Below are 22,273 nucleotides of genomic sequence, written 5' to 3'. Positions count from 1 at the left end.
TGCATGTCCTTCTGGCTTGCACTCTTTATAAAGACTTGAGGAATGGGGTTATCACCCCCTTTTTATTGTCCATTCCAGGTCGCCCAGCCACTGCCACAGTGTCCTTTCTCTTGGCAGACCAAGATGAGCAGGTGACAGCAACGGTTGAAAGGTTTTTAGCTGGGGCAATTAGAATAAGTTCCACTATTTGACTATTGATTCAAAGCCTAAAATGTATTTTATATAATTGACTTCTTTTTTTTTTTGTATATTGTATTGTTGTTTTATTGCTATGGCCGATGGTTGACGCAAGTAAAGAGTCATCCATTCATTTTCAAGTACCGTAGAAAGTTAAGTAACAGAGGAGACAAAGCCTCTCCTGACAACTCTGAACATAAAGAATGCTAAATCTAGAATGCTAGCTCTAGTATTTGAGTGTTGCAATTCTCCATGCATCTTTAATCCACATGAACCCTTTATCAACAGAATCCTCCACAAGGTCACACACGACACTTAGCCACATGCCTTTAATGTGGTTTGGAAATATCCAGCTCTTATGTCAGTTTCTGTTTGCAAGGGGGAGTAACAGCATTAATAACTCCTGGTTATATCATTTATAAACATGCAGATGTGGGTTATTAAAGATTAATGCATTTCAGGATTGGTGTCGGCATTCCGTTTGTCTCATGCCGAAACCAATTCTGTTCTTCATTAGTCAACGACAACCTACATCACCCTGTTGTGGAAGAGAAATCAAAGGTACAAGTGTGAATTGAGAATAAGCGATGAAACTGATTACTAAGAAACTTAACGGCTGTAATCAATCAACACATCTCAATAATTTGAGTCCACCACTATCTGGGGATAAGGGGGGTAAATCCACAAGGATAGTTTGTTATTATTTGAATACATCCTTAGAAACACCATTATCAATGACCTCTAAATAATTTTTTAAGCACTTCTCATCTTTACAAATATAACTAATTGTGGAAATTGTAATTTGAAAAAGGAAATTAATAAATTAGTAAATAATAATTCTGGTTTTGAATTAATTTCCAAAATTGTAGCTCTGCCATAGAAGATAATAGGAGCAGCTCATAAACGCCCCCTGCAAATACTTTTCTTTTTCAGTGACTTTGTCCAGGTACAGTGGTTGACAGTTATGTCTTCCATGAATAGACACTGTCTTCCTTGGATAGACTACACAATTCTCATAGTTCTTACACTCTCACAGAAGTGGCAGTGACAATATATAAAGAAACTGTTGAAGTGTCAGTCCAGCAACTACACTTGCAAGTTCCACAGAACTATGTTTCCTCTATTTCATGCCAATGACAGTAGGGAATAGAAGATTTGTGTATACCTTAAAAGTTACTTCTGCTCCATGCGTTTGCGTCAGAGGACAGTAGGGAAGACAGGGCTCTGCAGGGTCCCTAATCTATATAGAAGTGGTGACAGTCTACAGCAGCTCAGAAAATAAACATCAGCCACAGTTCGATTTATAAGAAGTTTACCAAGAAATAAAGCCCTGCAGCCAATAACAACAAAAATTAGTTGACAAAGCGGGAGCAGACTAACTGAATTGCCCTGTAAATGCATCCATCATTTCTTAATATTGAAACATCTGATGGAGGAAAAAAAGATACCTTTCCATTTATGATGCGTTCACATCAATATTTTATGATGAGAACACATGAAATGGAAAGAGGAGAATGTAAATTGTTTCATCTGTAAGACCATAAACTAGACATGTATAAAACTCATATTTTCATAATGCAATAATCAAAAATACAGTATTTTTCATGAACGTGGCAACTGTGGATGAATGATGGGATAAAAAGTATTACTTCAATAAAGGACCAGATTTTAAACATTTACAAATTAAAAGAAAGTTCTAACTGGCAAAGTGAATTAAGCAACAGATGTTGCAGGTAAACAACACTTTTACAACTAACAAGGGCGGAAATACTGTAATTATTTGTCATAGTCTCCTCTAATACAAGGAAATTTCTATAGTTTTAGACACATATTAAACATAGTTTAATTATTTTAACATGGTTTTAATGATTTGATTATTTGTGGTAGTTTAAATTAGTGCAACACATTTATTCATGGGTAACCTATGACTTAAAGGTTTAAGTTACTTAATTGTAACATAAGAAATTAAAAGCTCTGAAAAAGAGGGAATAGGAATTATCCTCATGGTGCTAATACCTTATGTGAAGTAAGTCCTTTGGCTGTTATCTTGCATTGAATTATGTTGCTGAAGTCCTACTGAGCAGCTCATTACTTTGCAGGATTGCAACTATAGAATTCAGCAAAAATTACTTATCATTAAAGGTGTTCAGGATTGGGACCCAATTAACATCTATAATCTGGTGGATTTATCGTTTCTTCGAAGCTAAAATTTCTTCCAAACCAGAAAAAAACAATTGTGTTGCTCACTATCACAGTAAATCTACCAAGGATCGCAATGAATGAAGAATATTGTAGATTGCTTTATTTGATATAAGTTGTTTATTTTAAAGTTATTGTGACTTTTTTGTATTGGATCAGATTGTTATTATGTGTGTGATCTTTGCTGTCTATTTTGTTCTTTCTTCAGCTTGTAAACTGCCTTGTGTACAGTAATGTAGAAAAGAGGTATGCAAATTAAAACTGGAATGAAATGAAGAACAGTCTGCTTCACAGGCAGGCACTGACAAATCTACCTGCCTCCCTGCTGGACGTAAATAACTGGACAAGAAAGACTCATAGCAGTCTCAGATAGGCTCGTGCAATAGTTTGGCTATGAAAAGAAACAACTGGTATTTAATCAACAGTTTCTGTTTTTAGCCAAGTGTCCACAAGTAAGGCAAGGGCCCACCTTTGCTTGCTAGATGGGTGGAGGAAGAGGCGGGTTCTTGTCTAATTTGCAGGAAGCTTTAGAACAGGGGTGGGAAACCTGTTGTTGGACTCCAGGTCCCATAGTTCCCAGCTGGCATGGCCAGTGGCCAGGGATGCTGGAGTCCAACAACCTAATCATTTCTGCTTTGGAGAAAGATAGAATCAGCTTGAGAAATACCTGTTTCTTTCCCCCTCCAAAGCTTTCTGCAGGTGGGGAAAGCTCTGCCTTTCTCTTTAGCAAGCATGGAAGGTTAAAGGGAAAGGCAGAAAAGTACTTAATGAGCAGGAAGTGTTGGCAACAGAGACAAGTACCAGCCCTTCAAATCTTCCTGCAAGTAGGACAAGACCCTGTCCCCCTTTGAAACCTATTGTGCTTCCTAGAGGCCCACAAGGAGAAGACAGAAGATTCATCTACACAGCTGCAAATAAACCGTTTTAAATGTGTTGCAAAATGCAGTATACAAATGTGACACTAGATGGCAAAACTGAGCTATGCAAAATTCAATGTATTTTTCAGAATGTTTTTTTAAAAAAGCATTTTCACAGCGTTTTTTTATATGTGTGTAGATTCCACCAGAATCTCCCCTGCCTTGGAGAATGGCAGAAAATGAGAGAGACACGCGCTGCAACTTTCCATTTGCTAGCACCTCTGCAAAGGAGAGAAGACCCCACCATTCCTTTCTGGCTTCTAGCAAACATAGGGGGCTTGGAAGAGAAATGGTTCAAAAAAAGAAACGAAATACTGGACATATCTGCCACTTTTTACCTTCTCCACACTGCTGGTGAAAGTAAGACCAGACTCCATGGGCTTGCCCAAGGGGTGAGAGGGCAACATAGGAAGCTGCCTCATGTTGAGTGACACCATGGTTGTATCTAGTACACTACAGTCTACACTGACTGGAAGTGGCTTACAGATTTCAAATAGGATTTCAGTCTTTCTAGCCTATCTTGAGATGCTGAGGATTGAATTTGGGGCTTCTGCATACCAAGCAGGTGCTCTACCATTGAGCTATGACCCTTCCTCAAATAGATAGATAGGAATAGGCACAAAGGCAGAGGCTTGGGCAGTAAAGCCAAGCTGATATGTGTAGATTCCTGTACGTAGGGAATGCTATCTTCCCTTGTGGAGAAGCCTGGTGCTTACCTGTTCTATTTGATTGGTAAGACAGAACCTGTTGCTGCTCATGAACTGCTGCTATATGTTGGGGACAGAGAGACTGAGAAGTCTGGAAACTGAATTCCCTTAATATCATTATCACTAGGCAACATGGACTGTAATTCTATGTATCTTAATTCACCATTTCACAGATCTGCACATTCTACGCTCCTAAACTTTATGATACCAATCTGATTTGTAAAACTAAACAGTCAGGGCCAATTCTGGAGCTTTTTCGGGTGAGCGCTCTGAATATGATTACAGCATGGCTGAAGTAGCATTAAGCTTTATATAAGCAACCAACCACTCAGAGGCTGCCAACCTTTTTTCCTCCCAACAAGGTGCTCACATCTTTAAAAGCTGGATCAGAGGCAGAAATTGAGCCGGTATTATTTTTCCTATAATTTCACTTGCACGTCAGAAAAAGCATCACCTGCTCAATTTCCGCATGAGATGCAACTGGTAAAGGCACAGGAGCTGTGCCACAGAAAAGCTGGCAACCCTAGCAACTGGTCATCTTTCCCTGCCTTTGTGTTCCCCGCTGACCGAGAACTCACCTCAAAATGTCATATACAGCAGCAAAAGAATATTTGAAAAGTCACCTAAGAAAAACCAGTAACTATACCCCAAAGAGCTATTGGCAGGATGATAGAAAGTACGTAGTAGGCCAAGTCTCTTTGCTTTCTTTTACTATTTGCAAAAGATTACTGAGAAAACCCTGGTAATTCAAGTTTTGTTTCTCTTGAATTCTCTGAAATATCTGACATCAAAGGAGATACAGAGGCGTATGACTGTGTTTTGATGATCAACAAAATAAGTTGCCCCCCTCACATAGCTAACACTTCTTCTTCAAGCCCATATGTCCAAGTATGTTTGTCCCACAAACACTACCTGAAACTCTCTAGAGTTACCAGCTTTGTAAAAACAGTTTCTGTCCATGGTAAGAATATAATTACTATTACTACTACTACTACTACTACTACTACTACTACTACTACTATTACTATTATTTATCAGCCACCTTACTCATGGAAATGACCTAAAGTGACTTTCAGACACAGTAGAAATACAAGCACTAATGACAATAAACACAATCAATAAAAAAGTAAAAACAAACAAACCCACATCTATGCAAGTAAGGAATGACTTTTAGACAGGCATATAAAATGTAGGCATACTACACACCATTATATGAAGTTCATCTTGCTCTTCATAGTGTCAGAGAATTGAAAAATACAGCTACAGTTAAGTGAACAAATGAAATGTTTCCCTTGTATTGCTGTGACGACATTCTGAAATTTGTAAAACTGCTAAGTAACCATTTTGTGCATTAGGTGTAACTTTGTCAATTAAATTGTTGTACTGCCAAGGCCAATAAATGTCATTCATGAATCTCAAAAAACAAAACAAAACAAAACAAGCTGCTGTAGAACATTTGACTCCGGAGAGAAGTGAAACCTTTTTAAACATGAGAGATTTTAAAAGGGCGATCATGTCAATTTCACTAATGCATAATCCCTTTGTTAGAGTGGGTTAAAATAACAGCAAAACCAGAACAGACTCAAAAGGCTCCTCTCAAATGAGCTGTCTATTCCTTTGAATATTAAACAAAACTGGTTGGGTAAGGCGTATAAGTGTTTGCTATTTACTCTTTGATTTGGCTGCATGGGAATGGGTCTTAGTTTATAGTTTCCTAAGATTTAACAACATCCTCTTCCATTACAGACTGCTTGCACTCCCAAGACAATTGGGAGTGGGGGTAGTGTTTACTATTTTGGATAGTTAGTTCACAGAATAATCAGGGCTTGCATCAAGGTGTTTCTGTGGCTACTAAAGCACCTGGTGAACATATAATATTAGGGCTTGAGAGCTGGCCATAGAATCATGCACTCTCAGTCTCTTCCTTTTTACATTTTTGCTTTGTTAGTAAATTGGGAGTTTTGGCCCAGGAGGTTAGCCAAGCTAGCATTCACTCTCTTCTCTGGCATCAGCAATGCATTTTGATGTTCTGCTGTGTCAGCTTCCACTCCTCAGCTCTGGCTGAATTAGAGAGAGTAGTGTGCAAGCCTCCTAAATGACATGCATCATTTTTTTACTAGTATTAATATACCAGGACATATAGCATAATAATTTAGTAAAATATGAATCATAAATGAGGAAACCGAAGTATAGATTGTACAGAGATATATGCACGATCTCTCTCCCCTCCATTGGGTGTTTATTTAGAAAGAAATTTTTTAAAACCAAAATTTAAGTTACAGATTGCTAATGTCCCCAAAACACAAATTATACATTGTGGCATTGTTATAAAGGAAGATGATTTGATAAATTATTTATTCATAAACTTGTACAAGTTGTTGTCCTTAATAGTGGTTCTCCACTCTGTATTTTATTCCCAGAGTGGAAATGCTGTCAGGGAACAATTATAGAGAATAATAATAATAATAATAATAATAATAATAATAATAATAATATTTATACCCCAATCATCTGGCTGGGTTTTCCCAGCCACTCTGAGGAATTATTATCAGAAATACAGTTTTTGGTTTGCACAGGGGGGGGGAAATGCCTATTGAGTTTTAGGGGATAGTCTAGTATTGGGGCTGTGCCAATGTATTCTAATACTCGCAATGGGTGATCATGAACAACATGGGAGAGAAAATTTGCAACGGGGGAGAAAAGCATTTAAACATTACATGTGACAGAACAAGCCACTGGGAAGCTCATGTGGCAGGTTAGTTGTGTGTGTCCTTTCGATGTTTCTTTAGCTGCCAATTTAATCTCATTTGAGGAAGGAAAGAAGTAAAGGATTCTTTCGTGCCAGCAAGCCCTAGGAATACACCTTTATTTTAACAGCCTTCCCAGAAAGGAACCCCCTGCTACATTTTGGCGTTGTCTTGTCATAGCTATCAGCAACACAACAGCTGCTTGTTTTACAATGACTTGCTAGAGAGAAAATGATAGAGGAAGCCAATCTATGTCACATGGAGATGCTCATAGCAAGACATAACAGGTGGTAATGCAAGAGGATTGAGGTCAGAACAAATAAGGTAGGATGAGAAGGAAGAGAAAATTCACTGAAGGCAGGGCCAGATTAAGACCTTTAGAGGCCCTAACAACTTTGAAGATTGTGGTGCCCCCATATAAACCATATCTAATTCAAAATATAAACAATAACAAACTGCAAAATAAAATTTTGCTTTTTGAAATGAAACAAAACCAACAAAACAATGGAAAATATTTATTTTTGTATACTTCCAGTTTATTTATTTTTGAAGAATTTTCTCCTACTTTTTCTAATTGCAAAACCTTTGATCAGATTCTCAAAACTAATCTTACGTAACACATCTGCTTCTATACTTAGTAGAGATAAGGTCTTCAGCTTGCCTTGCTGTATGGTTGTTCTGTTGGTATTTTAAATGTACTTCAACTGGGAAAATGAATGCTCAGCTTTGCAATTTGTGACCATTAATGTTAAAAATCTGGCAACAGAAAATTTCTGTGGTGTTCCCCTTCCCTTGATGCCCTAAGCACGTACTTATTTGGGCTAATGGCTAATCCAGCCCTGACTGAAGGTAGAGAAAGGTCACATGACAGGAACATTTTAAGACAAGTTGAGTCCCTTCATTCAAGTCTTTGGGATAGTGGAAACCCACAATCAATGTTTTTGAGATTCCGGAGACCAGTTTGTGTAGCAAACTACCAAGAATACCTCCTGCACAACCCAGTTCTATAATGGCAGTGTGATACTTAAATCTTATGTCACAATGTGATAATTCATCTAATGTCTGAATTATTTAGCACATTGAAAATGTGATCTTTGCCCATGATGGGAAAGTGCAAAGCATATACAAATGCTGAAGGAAACATTTTAAAAACGAAACAGTAGAGGTTAGATGGATATTTTTTTAAGCCCGCCATTTACCTGGAATACTTGCAGGAGAAATGGGACCAGATCTTGACTGGTTGCTTCCAACGGGAGAGCCCACAGGGGAAGGGGAAGGCCCCCCAGGGATACTGGAGAGATGTGGGGAGGCATGAGGGGAGAAAGGCGACTGTGCCGGGTTGCTCTGCTCCCCTTGACTGCTGGTGGAACCTGATGCACTAACCGCTGAACTCAGTGTTGCTTCAGTTCCTGTGGGCAGGTCATCAATGGAACCCGATAAATCCTGAGAAAAAAGAGGGGAGGGGGAAATTGGTAAAGGAGCAGTTGGAACCAACATCCAAGGTAAAGCATGTGGAACAGCAGAAGATGGTAGGACATTTTTCAATTTGAGACAGATGTCATGGAAACACTGTCTTGAGCTGAAAAGAAGGGGCTAAAATTTTAAACAAATGGAGCACTGTTTGGATTTTCCTCATGCCACCCCACAATATAAAGGCATAACAAATGTGCAACACACACTCAGGTATGTCATATTTCCTAGGAAGTCAAGGCTGTTAGAGGGGAAACGCATTCACATTTCAATTTACCTTATTTCTTACTACAATGTGGCTGCAAGTTAGACCTTTGCTAAAACCCCAGTGAATCACTCATGGAACTCTCTATATATATATTACCTGGGTTTCTAGGACACTCACAGGTGTCCATTTGTGCATATTTTAATGTTCTCGGTATTTTATTTTGCAGTTTTTTAGATGACTGTCCTGTACAATTATTTATCCTATTAACCCATTTATACATGGTGAGTTTTTGAATATGATGCTGGTGCTGCAGTACAGTACTTTTATTCACTTTAAAATCAGATAGAAAAAGCAAGACCCAAATCCCTTAGCAAATTACATTAATGCAAGATTTGTTCTGGTGTGCTGCTTACATACCACTATAGTAAATACAGTGAGCTTATTTAAAATACCCCTCAGGCTTCAGGGGTTCCATTCCCCCCCCCCCCATAACCACAAGGCATAATATTGGAAACATAGCAATCACTTCTGCTATATCAACAGAACACAAAGTTATGGCAAGTAGTGAATTTATGCCAGTTGCACCAGTGGTGTACAATCACAATGCCGGTGAAATAGGAAAAAATGCACAGAGCTGGCAGAGTGAAGTCCTATGTTACTTCAAAGGTTATTCTCACTCTCAACGATGACATAACAGAAAATGGTGGCATAATAAAAACATTCCATTGGATCACAGAATCAAATGCAAACGCTTCCTCATTTTCTTGTCTATCACCTAGCCACATCAAAGGATACAATTCTGATTAATTCAGAAGCCAATCTATGAGTTCCAGAAAGAAAAAAACAGATCTCATACAGAAATTTTTGTGGCATGTTGCTGTGAATGAACAAATGAAAGCTCTGGTGATGGAAAACATGGTGACAGGGAACATAACGCATGAGAAGACTTAGGGTGTATTTAGGTACTCTGTTGCAGGACCCTGGATTTTGTTTTAACCCACCACGCACCTCATCTCCATTGTTTGAATTGGGGTTCCAAAAGTGAAGCATCCCTTACTCTGACTGGCTAAGCTTGAGAGGTGGGCTTAGCAGATCATCAAAGTACTGAGCCAGCCCTTTGCAAGGAGCACAGGGCTTGCAAAGAGCCCTGCTGGATTTGGGCATGGTTTGGAGAAAACAGCTTTGGTAATCAGGTCCGCAAGCTGGAGGTTCTCTGCCCCCTGTCTAAACTACGTGGCCCCTCCAGGGTTTTAGAGAGGACATACTTCCCACCCTGGAGATGACAGGGATTGGATCTGGGACCTTCTGCATGCAAAGTAGGTGCTCTGACACTGAATTATGGCCCTTCCTCTAATTCAGCTAATGTCGCACAATGCCTTCCATGCACAGGTACCCTGGGGAAACAGTCGATGAGCAAAGCTATGGCTGGTTGGTGCCAGTGGAGTTGGCAGATTCTATCGGCACTGTTTTACTTAATCCATTGCTGCTGAGAGTAAATAGGACATAGTGTTAAAGGATTCCAGTACATTATATTTGTATTCAGATATAACAGGGAGAAACATAAGCCTCTGGCCCTACAGATGTTGTAGGACTACAAACCCCAGCATCCCAGACCACTGTCAATACTGGTTGGGCCCGATTTGAGACAAAGTCCAGCACATCAGGAGGGTGACAGGTTAGCCACTCCTGATTTCAAAAGGCATTCTTTGCTTTGTGTGTACAGAAATGGCATATGACTCTGCAAGCCCAGCATCTGTTCCTGATATTTCTCAAAATGCTAAACCATGATTTAGCATTGTATATGGGGTAGGCTAGTGGATAGAATGCTCTTTTTTTTAAAAAAAAAAGGTTCAGCACTAGACTCAAGCTTAATTGGACAAATCCCTTCCTTTGGTTTCAGGTTTATTATTATAATCAGTATGTTTACTTCCATGTAATGGGCACAATCTAAGGAGGCTACCTTGTGCCCTCAAATGAGAACACACCTGCTCTTTGTGCCTATGTCAGTCACAGCTGGTAATGGTGGCTAAACTATCTGTTTCCTGGCCCTTGTGGATGTTGCTGAGCATTTGTGGATCTCCCCTGAGAGTGATGCATCTGTGAAGCCAGCTCACACAAGCGCTTTGCTGACGAACTAGAGCATGGGTAGGCAAACTAAGGCCCGGGGGCCGGATCCGGCCCAATCGCCTTCTAAATCCGGCCTGCAGACAGTCCAGGAATCAGCGTGTTTTTACATGAGTAGAATGTGTCCTTTTATTTCAAATGCATCTCTGGGTTATTTGTGGGGCATAGCATCTCGTTCACCCCCCCCAATATAGTCCGGTCCCCCACAAGGTCTGAGGGACAGTGGACCGGCCCCCTGCTGAAAAAGTTTGCTGACCCCTGAACTAGAGCACCTGTTTTGGGTTGGGGTCAATGCATTCAGCACTAGGATATACAACAATACGAGTATGAGTAGACACACACTATAGGGCCAAAGGGGTAAACATTGTTAGCATGCCACATTGGGAATGCTTTTCAGTAGAAGATGATAAAGAAAACATTTTTGTTGAATTTGTGAAATGCAAAATCAAAGTAACATTCTTCATGTCACAAAACTCTGATGAATGTGTACTACTGTTGAAAAAGCCTTTTTAAGCTTAACAAGTTCCATTTGTAATGAAGACACATTTTCACCTCACAGAATCTTCTACCCAGGATCTTCTTTTCTAAATAAAGTTTATTCTTTTAAATAGGAATACTGAAGTATCTACAATTGATACTTTTAAGTTATTATGCAGTGTTTTAGACAGAGCTGTGGTATATGCCTGGATCAATTCAATTAAGAAAATGAGTTTTTGTGAATTATTTGAACTTGGCAATCAGGTGCAGTGAAGTCAGAAATTCATGAAGCAGTAATTTCGGTATATTAAGAGATATATGTTCAGTATGTATTTTAAAAATGATTGCTAATTATTATGTATAAAATCATGATGGAATACTTTGATAAAGCAGAGGGGTGTTTTTTTTCTAGAGAAGTATATTTGTCCTATTGATAAACATTTACACTAAGTTTTGTTTTCATGTAATAAAGGGCATTCTTTGACAAAGTCAAATATATAACAAATGCAACTGAAACTGCTGATAGAACAAGTGCAGGCTACAAAGAATATAATAAAATATGAAAACAAACTCCCTCAAGATAGGTTCAGTTGCTTAAAATGAATACCGATCTTGTGCATTGTAAAAAAAGAGAAAGAAAGAAATCATGTGCCCCCAAGGGAAACATGTTACAATAATACACAATATGGCTTTTAGGGTAGCCATTCCATTCAGACAGCATCCAAGAAATTGATAACATTTTTTTGAACTGCAGGTAACCTGTTTTATAAGGCCAAGTAATGTTTGAAAATGTTATTAAGTATGTAACATACCGAAGGATAAAATGATTTGCAGTTCAGGGATAAAGGCAATACCCAAGAGTCCACTGTAATGCAACCATTTATCTTTGACTCCCTCAGTGAAGGCGTATGAGGAGGAAAGCTTGAAGGGAGGGGGAAGGTATATAGAGTGGCTTTTTCCTCCCCCCATCAGGTCACATTACGGCTTCTCATTTTACTAATCCCCCATGGGGGTGGAGTGACTGACAAGTCCCAGGCATTTCCTCAAGTGCCTGCCTTCAAGGGATTTCCTCAGAAATCTGACACAGCTCATTCATAAAATCAAAAGGGGCACACGTGATGTGATGCCGTTCTGCATGAAGAGCTATACTGTGTCCAAAAAGAAGAAGCAGGGGCTGGGGAGTGAAGAGCAAGCAGGCACAGCTTTCAAATGCTTTATGCTCTCTTTTAAAAACCATCCCTACCCACCCCACCAGTATGTCATTCTCCATAAAAATAAACCAGAAGAATTTCTTTCCCACATTACAAGGCTAACTTGCAGATCATTTAACTTCTCATGGAAAGATATTAGTACAGAAAAAAACATGTTTTTTTTTGCTAAGGAAAAAAAGTCAGCTCTCTTCACAAGTGAATCAATATATTTATCCTATCCTGATCAAATGTAAAACTGGCGTATATGAAACACCACACTGCACAAGATAAAATTCCTCACATGGTAATAATATTTGTGTTAATCCTATGTGTAATTCAATACATATTATAAACATCTGCATGCAACTTGCCACGTGTGTATGTGGCAATAAAGTGTTACCAAAAAATTGTGCACAAGTTGATATACATGCATTTCTCATATATGAAAACCTACTCCTATGATTTCTTAGACATGTACTTTCATAAGAAAATTCAATGTCTGTGTACATATAGTGCTTCATACAGCAGCAGTTATATGTAGTATACATACAAACAAACAATATACATATAGTAATACTATCCTCCTCTCTGTCACATATACACACAATCACATCTAATATGTAATAAAAAACAGAATACACACATCACCCAAACTTCCTTTCACCTTTTTATGTACTCTGCCATATTCAAAATTAAGTGCATTTTGCCTTTACTGTTTTCAAGATGGTGACTTTACAAAAACCTGACATTCTATTTCTACACTATATATACAGAAATGACACTGCCACCTAGTCAAGTTACATTTATAATTCAGATAAATGAATAGCAAGAGCAACAATTCTTTCCTGTTGACAATGATCATAGTAACATAACAGGTGAACATAGCAAATTATTCAATATGAGAGGTTTGTTTTTATGTTTGTTTCACTGTATGTATTAGCCTCTTTATGCACACATACATTTTCAAAATCAATAGTATATTTATTTGTCACAAACCTATTTAACCATATATGTGTGCCAATTTAATGTTTAGAAAGAAGCAAATAAGAGAAGTAGCTTAAGCACTAAGCTACTCCACAGTAGCTTAAACAGGGAGCCTTGTTAATGAAGAAGCTTTGTAACTAATACTTCTCCAGAGGACAATTTAGTCAGCAGGGCACCAACTCTATTCTTTTATAAGTACAATCAGATCTACAATGCCTGTAAAGAACAAAGAGACCTTACTTACTGCATCTCATTCAAACCAAGACACCTTCAAGCTACAGTGCTTCCATTTATCTTTTTGGAAACTTGGCAGATTGGGTAATTGCAGGGATCCTTTAAAGGGAAGGAAGTCCCCATACATCCCCAAAGGCATGCCCCAAGAGTCGGCTTCATTCTCAGAGGATGCATTTGGCAAGGCACTGGTTTCCTGGGAATAAGAACTGCTGACTACTATTCTTTTTTTTATATCCGTTTGTTTCATGTACACAGTGCATTTCTTATTTTATTTTAGTGCTTTGCTTAGGGTTAAAACTTTGGGACTGAGTTGGAAGGGGTATCTATCTATCTACCTACCTACCTATCTATCTGCTACCCCAAAGATGTGTCAGCCTGTGCTTTATGTTAGTCATTATACCATGACCAGGTCCTCAAAGCTAGTTTACAGATAAAAGCTTTACTGTAACCAAGCCGTTCCTGTTCAGGATTTATGCTTCTTAGTAAGGGTGTTATCTACGGCTATCTCCTCTTTACTCCTCTGCTTCCAACCACGCACAACCTTTATTCTTGTCCATGTGACAAGTACAAGAGCAAAAAAGAAGAGGATCATGTGGCGTTTAGGATTATAATATTATGCCTTCCTGGTGGTACACGATCTTATCAGACTTCAACAGGAGAGTCACTCTCGAAATAACTCACAGACTTGCAATTGTAGCACAGTCAGCAGGGGAAGTTTGTTGGCAGTAAACACTGTACAGAGAATCAGGAAACCCAAGGTTACTCACCAGAGAATTTGAGGGGAGGGAAAGTGACACAGAAACACACAGAAACACACTTCTTATGATAAGTAAAGCAACATGCTCAAAGAACATTCCTAGAAATCCGCCTTGATTACATTTCATTGTAATAAGTCATTTCTACTGAAGCCAGCCAAATGCAGTAGCACTGTTATTATGCTTTCTCCTCCTTTTTTTAAAGGAAGGAAGGAAGTGCTCTCCATGTCTGTAATAATAGAAACAATTCAGTGCATTATAAAATAAAATCAGCCATAAACAAAGCAGCATACCATCCTACATAATAAGGAAAGCACAACACCCAGAAAAGATTAAATATAAGATTGTAGCCATGATTAGCCATGTAGCATTTGGTCAATACCAATTTGCCTTCAGCACCAATATACAGTTATCAGCCTAATTATACAGAAATACCCCATCACAGATAATAAATTACCGCATCTCTTTTGATTTAAGAATTTAATTCTACATGGTGTTGAGCAAGTACATCACTAAAGTCAGTCACACACTACTTTCTGTATACTTCAAGTTCAATGGCAAATGTGTACAAATACTAGTGACAGCACAAATTCACATGAAGGCACAAAGAATGTGACCAGAATATGCACAGGGAAATTTGCACCTTGACTGGTCAAGAAGCGTAGTCTTCAAGTGATATCAGATAATGTACAAAAGCTGACAACTTTAATTAAGTAATATACACAGAGACCTGTCAAAAGATGGATTCTCTACTTGGGAACTTTTTATATTTCCTAGGCAGTGCAGAAAATTGGCAGGAAAGCTATTCCTATTTCTGAAACATTTCTGATCAATTCACATTTTCCAACATTTGTTGGCCATTATCCATACTGACCCGGTAATGTGTTAAATTCTCTCCGGATACTGAATGTCATTATTCAGTATTTATGAATTTCTGTAGTCAGCATTTATGGACATTCTTCTGTCCACTCGTTATTATTATAATTTTTTTAAATGGTACTGTGTCCATGAGATTGTGAACCATTATTTAAAGTTAGCATTTGAATGCCTTGCCAGAGAGGCAGTATATATTAAATAAACTCAGATTAACCCTTATATGTATCTAAAAAGCTGTCTGTGGCATTCAGAAATAGAAACACACAGTCAGGATCTTCCCAGTAATGTTTAGAAGTCATAGAGATAACAGAAACCAGCACATGTAATGCTCATTTAATGCTGACAGTTTAGCTAACAAGCACACACCCCTAGTGAAAAACACTACAATAAATCAATTTAAATTCATCCATGTTTGTAATTGTTAGGCTAACTTTTACTACAAAGCAGCAGCTAACAGTGTTTGTCGAGAAATCTTAAAATACCCTTCTGGTTTAATTGTCTAGACAGTAAGTTAGCTAACAGCATTTTTAATTCCCTGTGCAACTGAAAAAAGGAATACAAATATTCAAAAATGCAAGCGGGAAAATCATAAATTTAGATATACAGCCTTGCTCTAACATTTTTACAAATCTGATTAAAATTAAAAACTGAAGATGTACACAGATTTCTCACTATGTGGTGAGGTTTTCAATAAAAAATTGAATGTGTAATTTCATCCACAGGAGCCAATTCTCTAGAATATATATCCAGGGAGGGAATCTTTCTTCATACCTACTGAAACAGTTATAGATTTTAGAAGGAAAAAGATACCATGGCGTACCTTGCAGATCTGAACAAGAATTACGTATGATGATCCTGCCAGTGGTCCTTGTGTCAGGGGCATTCTTTAGTCATGATTCATTTGGAGAGCACAGTGGTACCTCGGGTTAAGTATTTAATTCGTTCCGGAGGTCTGTTCTTAACCTGAAACTGTTCTTAACCTGAAGCACCACTTTACCTAATGGGCCTCCCGTTGCCGCCACGCCAACAGAGCACAATTTCTGTTCTCATCCTGAAGCAAAGTTCTTAACCCAAGGTAATATTTCTATGTTAGCGGAGTCTGTAACCTGAAGCATATGTAACCTGAAGCGTATGTAATCCAAGGTACCACTGTATCTGAAATGCACAAGGGAGTTTCTGTAGAAAGATGTTCTCCTTTTACACTTTTTTGGGAGGGGCAATATTAAATAGAAGAAATAATTTATTATTCTTTAAGAACCCAAATAATTTTTTGGATTTTGTATTTCTGCAGTGTTGGCCTAACAATGAAAACAGATTCAGGACTAAACTATGGTAAGAACTGGCTCAAATTAAGCCATTTTTTATATTTTTATGGAGCTGCTCTGATTCTGCTACAGTTTTGTCCAGAATTCTGGAACCCAATGAGAAGAGAATTCTAAAGGGCTTGAGGTGCATAAAGAAGAAGATACTTGGAAAACATAGCTTCCAACCTATGAAACAATAAATTCTTATGACCCATATGCTATTAAAAACAAATCCGTAAAGCCTACTAAGAACCATAAGCACACCAGATTTAAGTACTGCCTGACATATATCCCTTTTTTAATACTAGAAAGTATAAAGAATACACATTTAAAGTAGAAAACAACAGCAGCACAATATGTTTCAAAGCAGGGTCTTACTTCTAAAAAAAACCCTGTTTATCATGTACAATTTTGGAAACAATAACAATAGGATGAATCATTTGGAATCATGTGTTCTTTTACATTATATTACAACAACATACTATAAACTAGACACAACCAGTATTCTATAGCAACTGCAAACAAATTAGCACATTAAAAAATTTACTCAGTATCTACCAAAAAACACAGAAAATCTACTTAGACGCAGGTGTATTATATAACCTGGAGGAGAGTGCCAGCATCACTTAGCTTCAGTGAATGAAGCCTTTCTGGGCATTCCATCCTCAAAGCTCTATAACTGCCACCTTGAAAACAGCATCATTCCATTTTGATCGGAGCAGCTGATGGAGGTGGAAGCTGAAAGGTTTTGCCAAATAAATAAAAAATACTCTGCTTTGTTAAAATCTCTCTCTCTCTCTCTCTCTCTCTCTCTCTCTCTCTCTCTCATCATAGAGTTGGAAAGGACACCAAGGGTCATCTAGTCTAAGCCCTGTTCTCTCTCTCTCTCTCTCTCTCTATATGTGCATGTACACACACTTTGTTATCAGATTTATACTAGTATATGACGTGAGATGATCAGTCACCAGCAAAAATGCTTAAAGGGATTTCACAAATTCATGGCTTATCATGAGTATGAGTCACAATAGGTAGAATGGAACCTCACTGCGCAGACACAGATGACCAAATAGTGGAAACAAGCAATCCTCTTTCACCATGCTATACTGGGATATTCTATTACCCTACCCCACCCTACACAGAAAGAAATCACTCAAGTCTGATTCTCATGACCAAGATATTAAAAGGTATTGCAGACTGAAACCAAGCCACTCTCACCTTTTCTGACAGGCACCCTCAACATTCCATGGCTCCTGGGCTATTTGCTGCCTCTTTCTTTTAAATTTAAATTTACAAGCTAATATGCTGGGGACATCTGTGCATAGCATAAAATCACTGTCATATTGCTAGGAATAGGGTAATCATATTCAGTATTAGAAGAACCAAATGTGGACTTGCAGCAAACTGTTGTAGTGTACCCACAGCCCTTAAGAGGAGTGCTTCTCTGTAGGATTTCAGACACCCTTGAACAGGAATCTTGTAGTGTTATTTGAGGCTCACAAAGGGAAGGCTTCTGGAGGGATGGAGGGAGGGTTCTTTTAATGTTTAATGTCTATCTTTTATGGACCTCAAAGCACACTGGAGGACAGCATGGCCCTGCACCCTCCCCTTTATTCATGTAATTCTGGATCAGTGATCAGGATAAATGTCACAGATCAGTGGCTGAGCTATTTTTCAGGCAAAATTGCCTCATCTTACTTTTAGACACAGTGAAGTCATCTTTACTACAGCAAAAAAAAAATGATCAGGATAAGGTCTAAGCACTTCACTAATCTACCAGAGAGATTTTCTTTTTCAACCTAAGGATTTTTCTTAGGTCAAAGTTCAAAAAGTCCTGCTACATATAATGTTTATGATGGCATGGGGCAATGAACAAATATATTCATTCCTTTTATTGATGATATTCAAACAGGAGTGGTGCTATGAAGCCAAAATCACACTTACTGATGGACAAGACACAGGCATGATTCAGCCTGTGTATTCTTGTTTGCAGACGCACAAAAATAAGTTGGAAAAAACTTTTAGGGGGGAACCCAAAAACAGGCTAATGAAGACTGAGCATACTCAGTAGCCACCAGAATGCTGATTGAGGGAAGAATGGAAAACTGGCACAGGGAAGAATGGAATGTTTGTAATTCTAAACTGGGAGCATTGTGTACTGCAACATTTTGTTGCTGGTCTTGTTATATTTGAAAATCAATAAATATCGTAAAGCAACAAGCACACCACAGGAAGAAGAGCAATGATACTCGTGTCACCTTAAAAACTAACCAATTTTTTATTCTTCCTATGAATAAAACACTTAAGTCGTAATAAATTTGTTTGTCTTTAAGATGCCACCAAACTTTTTTTCTTTTTCTTTAAGGGCCTAACACTGTTACCCTTCTATAAATTAATACAGTGAGAGGAATACATACCAAACAGCAATCCGATAGCAATCCACAATTATTACAATACTTAAAATAGCAATCCTAATATACAACTGTTTATTTCAATAATATTTACACTGTAACATTACAAATTCATTACAAGCTACACACTATCAACTACAAACACTAACATAATGTCAACTGATATTTTTATCAAATGTTACCAAACACAAAGTGGAGTAAGATATAATGAAACTGCCCAATACTGTCAGGTATTAATAAATAGCTATTAGATATAGAGTAAATGGTGATAAGTAATATTAGGAATAAATTAATAATCAAACACCCCACACATCATTCAAAATAAAATATTAGGAAGTTTCAGCAAAACAGAATAAAAACACATTTCTTCATTTTCCTGTTCTTTATGTTCTGAATTTGAAGAGCTGAGCATATATGCTCACTTGCTTGGTAATTGTTGTTCCATAATAGAGGTGTTGTTTGAACATTTACCCCTAACCCCTTGATGGCTCTTGTCAGGATAAAGGGATTATGTTTGCGCAAGTGAGGCATAGTTCCTATTGTAGTCCTGCCCTCTCTTAATGTAATTTGCCTTGTGACTTTATAGGCTCCAGCTAAGGAAGCCCCATATAGAACATTGCCAAATTATTTCCTACAAATAACACGACAAATATCAGGAATTACAAAAGGTGAATTCCACCAATTTCCTACCTCCTATTTTGAATTGTACTTTTCAAAATTAAAGTGTGTTGAAGCAACAAGCAAGACTTCTGAATTAAGCAAAGGGGTAAATAAAAATGAAAAGCTATGTAAAATCAGAAGCAATCATGCCAATCTGCTAGGAGCTGAACCACTGCCAGTTAGTGGGCCTCGGGGCTCCATAGGATTTCTCAACATAGTGCCAAACTACAGCAATATTGTTATGGCTAGAGAGGAATTTCTCACAAGAGCTAACAGAGGCAGAAGGTCATAAATAAACACAGCAGGATTGCCTTGTCAGTTCTCATTATTAGCGCTGCAGGCACTTGCTTTTCTATGGGCTGCTTGCAGGTTCATTTAAGTATAAGTGCTCCTCCTCAGAATTTCACATGCTCATAAATAAAGAAAGCATTTCTTAGCCTGGGAAATGAAAGAGCGTGCATGTGTGAATGGGTGGGCGGATAGACTTTTGCACACATACTCACACTGCAGAGGAAGCTGAAATTTAGGCAAATGCTAAGCCAGAACTGTAACATTCTTTCACTGTGGCCTTCATTATAACTCACACGCCTCTGACAGACCTCAGCCATAATGAACAAGAAGCTGTACTTTCTTACTACAATAATGGTCATCAGAATTACATCTGAGCAGAAAATGAAGCTGAGCGCCTAAACTGATCCTGACATCCATTATAATACCAGGAAAGCACAGCTGTGTGATCATTAATGCAATTATAAAATGACATTTAGTGTTAACTTACTTTTGTTACAGAGAAAGATAATAGTAGTATTTGAAACGTGGAGATGGAAGAAAAAAACTGTATAATATTCCAAACCACATTTCTACATACTGGTGAAGGTGAACAGAATGTTTTAAGGCTTTGCATGGACAGTAATGTTGTACAGGTGTTATAGAACCTGTACTACTAATTTTCTTTTCCCTGGTGTTGAATCTCTGGTAATATTAGCACAAGACAACAAGCAACACAACTGTTGATTCCTGATGATATGTGTATGAATCAAACCCCTTTCACCTCTCAGCAAATGATTCCTAACTCTGTGGGGGAAAGATACAGGCAGCACAAAACCAAGGGTGCATGTGTTACATAAATGTGTGGTTTTCACATGAGTGAAGAAGCTGACATGTTACATGATTTGGCACCCTGATAATCTTAGCTTTCACTCTGTTAAAAAGAGCTGTGGAAAACATTGAAAATAAATAGGTAGCCAGGTACAGACTCAATAATCGCAAAGGGTGAAATCCAGTGAGGTCCATTCAGAAGATATTTTGCAGTTTTGGGAATGTCTAGGAGGAGACGAGGAATCCATTTTGCCAGTGGTTTCCAGGGTGGTTCAGGGGGCAGAGATAAAGATGTAATACTACGATAGCATAGTGTTTGCTGTAGACTAAGATATCTAACAGCACAATCCTATACACTTCTACTCACAAGTAAGTTCTACCAAACTCATTGAAGATTCTTCCAATGAAACTTGGTATAAAATTGCAATCTGTGACAGAAATCCTAAACCGACTTGCTACTTGCTACGGAGTAAGTCTCATCAAACATAGTAAGAGTTACTTCTGAGTAAATCTGAGTACAAGTGACTCTGAAGTAAGCTGCTAGGGCAGGGGTAGGCAACCTAAGGCCTGGATGCGGCCCAATCGCCTTCTCAATCCAGCCCGCGGACGGTCCAGGAATCAGTGTGTTTCTCCATGAGTAGAATGTGTCCTTTTATTTCAAATGCATCTCTGGGTTATTTGTGGGGCATAGGAATTCGTTCATTTTTTTTCAAAATATAGTCCGGCCCACCACATGGTGTGAGGGATGATGGACCGGCCCACAGCTGAAAAAGGTTGCTGACCCCTGTGCTAGGGCATGGCCCTAATTCTTCTCTTGGGATGCTCATTTTCTTCTCCCTGTCCTCCAATATTCAATCTTTGTGTGCTTTAATACCTTAAATTTATAATGTTTCCCCCCTAGATAAATAAACCTCATTAGATTCCTATTTATTACCCCACCCACTGCAAATAATTTTAAAGTATTTTTTTCTGAAAACTGTAAGCACAGTAAATTATGCAAGATGTGAAAACATATCAAATGCACTTTACATAATTTACTTTAATTAGACTTTGTATTTCAGTTGTGCATAATCTTAACTGTTTATTTTAGGTACAGACCAAGCTAAAACTAAACCCTGCCTGGGAGTAGGTTGGGTTAAGTTTATTAAACTTATACATTGTTTCCCACTTTTAAAAAGTCCTGAAGCCGTTTACAACCTAATAACACTAATACTAATATCAGTACAGGGGCTGGGTGCAAATTATTTTTGAGTATGCTCAATATAGCATTCAAATTAGTTCATCGGCTGCTTTACGCAGCACCCATAGTAAAAGCCATAGGTCAGCCACAGAGTTAACTCTCTCTATTTTATGCTTTGTATATCAATGTACAATGATTAATTGCAGAAGTACTAGTGTGAGCAGAGTGTGAAGGCTCAATGGAAATTTGGCACCCCATTTTCTCTTCTTCTTCCCCATCTCCAACTACAATGAATAACAGTGCAAAGAACATGTTTCAGTTTTCACTCAACGATAAGGCTTTTTTTTGTGGGGGGGAATCTTAGTTGCTGATGGAACCTCATAATTTGAAATATTTTTCCATCTCAGTTTATTAGGACCAAAAACACTCTTCATTTTCAGAATCTCCTGGCTACATCAGCTCACAATAGTCTTTCTTTTTTACTTCATGATGCTCAAGGTTAGATCTCATTTTCAGCAGCCAATGTTTCAAAACAGAACTTCTGTGTCCAGAAACGGG

The 22,273-nt window shown here is 38.2% G+C and overlaps 1 protein-coding gene across 18 annotated transcripts in view; it reads right to left on the bottom strand.

The window, feature by feature from the left end:
• ARID1B (AT-rich interaction domain 1B) overlaps nt 1-22,273 on the bottom strand; it is a 354,961-nt gene that overhangs the window by 108,011 nt on the left and 224,677 nt on the right. For all 18 annotated transcript variants that reach the window (XM_083731947.1, XM_083731959.1, XM_083731961.1 and 15 more), the window contains one exon: nt 7,947-8,190. In XM_083731947.1, coding sequence (XP_083588073.1) covers nt 7,947-8,190 — 244 coding nt within the window. The remainder of the gene's footprint in view (nt 1-7,946; nt 8,191-22,273) is intronic.

The sequence above is a fragment of the Podarcis gaigeae genome, assembly GCF_964106915.1.
Source record: "Podarcis gaigeae genome assembly, chromosome: 3".
Taxonomy (NCBI): Eukaryota; Metazoa; Chordata; class Lepidosauria; order Squamata; family Lacertidae; genus Podarcis; species Podarcis gaigeae.
Note: the sequence above shows the minus strand (reverse complement) of the source record. Positions and strands in the feature narration are given on the sequence as shown.